At 28.8% G+C, this 3,587-nt stretch overlaps 1 protein-coding gene across 1 annotated transcript; it reads left to right on the forward strand.

Moving 5' to 3' along the window:
• Positions 1-1,077: 1,077 nt before the first annotated feature.
• On the forward strand, positions 1,078-1,990 carry LOC110715290 (late embryogenesis abundant protein, group 3-like). The gene is made up of 3 exons (XM_021893857.1): positions 1,078-1,178; positions 1,425-1,493; positions 1,662-1,990. The coding sequence occupies exons 1-3, from the start codon at positions 1,125-1,127 to the stop codon at positions 1,734-1,736; spliced, it is 198 nt and encodes a 65-aa protein (XP_021749549.1). The 5' UTR covers positions 1,078-1,124; the 3' UTR covers positions 1,737-1,990.
• Positions 1,991-3,587: the final 1,597 nt, after the last annotated feature.

Here is a 3,587-nt window from a genome sequence, read left to right on the forward strand (position 1 = left end):
TTAATTTGTTTTCAATTATGTTTGGTGTATAGGGAGGCATGTTGAAAACCATTTTCGTACATCATAAAAAATTACTCTAATATCTACAATAAAAATATATAATTAAATAAATACTACTTCTTGGCGATCGTTATAATTTTGTACTGATTAATTCCAGAATTGAAACTTAAATTATTTTTATAGATCTATTAAATGAAAAACAATGTAACTTATGGTAATTTTAAATTAACACAATAATGATACTAGGAATACAGATCAATTTCACTAACTCTAATACTCTAATTCTGGCTGCTCTACTTTATACGAGTAAACATTTGTAGTGAGTGGAATTAAGACCTGAGCTCAGATCAGTTTGTTTAGTTTACTTCCCTCTTTAGAAAATCACTATTCTGCAATGTAATTTGCTACTTCTTCCATCCAAAATTAGCAATCATTCTCGATTTTAGGTCAAATGTTAACTAATTAATTTATTTATACTTATAATAAATTAAATAATACGAGTGAACAATAATAAATAGAGATATTCTGTTAAATATGAGTTTAAGCCGCACCCGCAAACTAAGAGAGAGAGTCCACTTCACAAATCCAAAGGAGATTTCATCCCAAAATCATACGACAATAGGAGGAGAAGCCCCTTAGCCTTACAAAGTTTTTAACTCTATCTTGTTTTATCAATGTAGGACGCTTACATGTGTTATGTGGTACGATATACTTTAACATATTCTATACTTCAGTAGACGAGAATGAAGGGGAAACCATAAAAAAACACACTCCTTTTTCCTCTCCAAACTTTATCTCTAATCCTAATTTAACTGTTACATTACCACTTGGCAATGAATTAATTAACCTAAATACCCCATTATTGTCAAATATAATTGAAATTTTTGTATATCTTGCAATTTTTAATTTTCCTTGAAATATGGATCGTACATCAACATTTTAGCACCATTTGTAAGGAGCACATTCCAAAAAAGTTTCAACCACTCACTCGATTATCAAACAATACTATAAATACACTCCTTTTCTAAGAAGCAAATCATCAACACTTGAGTTTTTTCACAAGTAACAAAGCAAGAAAAACCTTTATCTTCTCAAGAACAAAACACAAGTTCAATACATAGAAAATGAACTCACAAAACATTAACTACCATGCTGGTCAAGCCAAGGCCCAAACTGAGGTGAGAATTTTTGAAACTTTTCATTTCATATATGTTTAACGTGTTATGTTATGTCTCTTTAATTCTTTAAATTTCACTTGGTTTTTCTTTAAAGATTTATTAAACACCCGAGTTTGATAGTAATATGACCTATAATTCAATTTTTTTTTTCCTTGTTACCATTACACCATGTCTTAATTTTCACGGTTCAATTCTTAAGCATGTGCGTACTTGTGCTAATTCTTGTTGTTGTGTGTTGTCTCACAGGAGAAGGCTAGCAACTTGACAGACAAGGCTAGCTCCGCTGCCCAATCAACCAAGGAATCCATTCAAGAGGTCCATTTCTGTCTTTCTCTTATTTTAAACCAAATCTTGCATGTTTTGAGACGGTTGTATGATAAGACATGTGCTTTCATTATAAAATTAGTCGTATATATTACTTTCAAAGGTGACATTTCCTCGCATGCTAGAAATTTCTTAATACCATAGTTTGATTACATGTAGGCTGGAGCACAAATGCAAGCTAAGGCACGAGACACAATGGATTCAGTGAAGGAAGCCACCGGAATGAACAAATGAAGCACCTAACTTTAATTGAAGTCTTGGCTACTTTTTATGAATCTAGCTTTTTTAATAAGTGGGGCGAAGCTTGAGTTTCTAGCCATTTTTTTCTAGTACTATGTTTTGGTGTTTTTAGGGTTTATTTTAATTTTATCCTAAATAGAGATGATTTATATCCTCTAGATGTCCAATGTAATATCGTACTACTACTAGTTCTTCGAACTTCTTATATAAAATGAAGTGAAATTTTATTTGCCTCAATTAGTTTTCGATTTCCTCTCGGTACTTAAAGTTTTATTTATTTTGATTGAATATGAAAATTATTATTTCCTTTCAAATTAACACCATCTTGTGTTATTACTTCGTACAAATGAAAGTTGGGAATTAAATGTTGTATGCTCGTATTCTTCCTTTCTCAATGAATAAATTAAAACTTATCAAAGTGTACAACATTATGCTTTTAATTTCACTAGCTTAAGAAGACGTGATGGTTTGAGATTCAGTTAGGATTATCCTCCTTACACCATAGAAAAGAAGTTAATAAATATTAGAGTATGTAAATAAAAAAAAAAAATACTTATATTGATTCTTAAAATAAGTTAATAGCTTAGTTGCGCCATTAAGGATGACATTTCAAATATTTTAGTTTATCAATAATTTTCACTTAGAGTTGTTGTTAAAAAAATGAAAAGAAAACAAAAACATATGCTGGATCACTTGCATGTATGTAGCAATATTTATCTTTTAACAAATTTGTCTTATTTTATCGGGATCATATTTTCAACTTAACTTATGGTCTTTTCACATAAATAAAGTTACTTCTTATGGTCCAATGGGGTTTGATATGATTTTTTATTTATTTGAAATTAATGTATTTTTCATGTCTTGATATATCTTTGATTGTATTTGTAAGCTAATAATATAAGATGAACCATCATCAAGTGAGGTCGGTCTTATTACTTTTGGATTTGTAATGTTATAATCTAGTATCATATCATATCATATATCACTAATAAATAAATTCGGTTTCAATTTCGCAGCCACGAAATAGCAACACTTGGCATTCCAGTTTTTCGCCAAGTGTCACGCCACGTAGGCGACAAATAGGTATTATTGTGACACACATGATGCTAAGTAAGCGAAGTTTGGATAGATTTTTAAGGATAAAAAAAGTAGTACAAAGTTTTATTACCGATATACTTCTAATATTTCATACATACAAAATTAATCATAACTTTTAATAAATATCTTATAACCCGGTACTATTTTCATCAGAAGATTCGTTTTAAAAAGTTCTTTAAAATAAGATCCATTTATAATATATTTAATTTATTTACAAAAATAATATAGAATTAGTGAAAATAAGTTTTATTCATGAAAAATGATTTTTGTTTTGGTAAAAATACTTTTAGTTTAGTAAAAATAATTTCAATTCAATAAAATATATTTCAATTCAATATGTCTAAATATCCTGCATTATCAAAAGGGATTATATGATCGTATTAACATTCAATCCATAAAGTTTATCCTAAACTTTTATCAACCATCTAGGCATCGCCTGGGCACAAAACTAGTCATATCATATATCACTAATAAATAAAGCCGGTCTCGCAGCTAGGCACGAGACAACGACACTTGATATTCCAGTTTTTCACCAAGTGTCGCGCCATGTAGGAGATAAACAAAGCAATTTTTGGATATATTTTTTAAAGATAAAATTGTTATATAGAGTTTTATTATCGATTAAATTTTAATATTTTATACATACAAAATTAATCATAACTTTTAATAAATAACCTATAACTCAATTCTATTTCCATCATCAAATTTTTTTTTAAAAAGTTCTTTAAAATAAGATCCATTTATAAT

This window comes from Chenopodium quinoa, unplaced genomic scaffold (assembly GCF_001683475.1).
Source record: "Chenopodium quinoa cultivar QQ74 unplaced genomic scaffold, ASM168347v1, whole genome shotgun sequence".
Lineage (NCBI taxonomy): Eukaryota > Viridiplantae > Streptophyta > Magnoliopsida > Caryophyllales > Amaranthaceae > Chenopodium > Chenopodium quinoa.

Excerpts from the sequence above, each read along its gene's own strand:
- LOC110715290 (XM_021893857.1), top strand. The coding sequence starts at position 1,125 with ATGAACTCACAAAACATTAACTACCATGCTGGTCAAGCCAAGGCCCAA. Across the intron at positions 1,179-1,424 it reads AAGCCAAGGCCCAAACTGAG|GAGAAGGCTAGCAACTTGAC; the intron begins GTGAGAATTTTT and ends GTTGTCTCACAG. Across the intron at positions 1,494-1,661 it reads CCAAGGAATCCATTCAAGAG|GCTGGAGCACAAATGCAAGC; the intron begins GTCCATTTCTGT and ends GATTACATGTAG.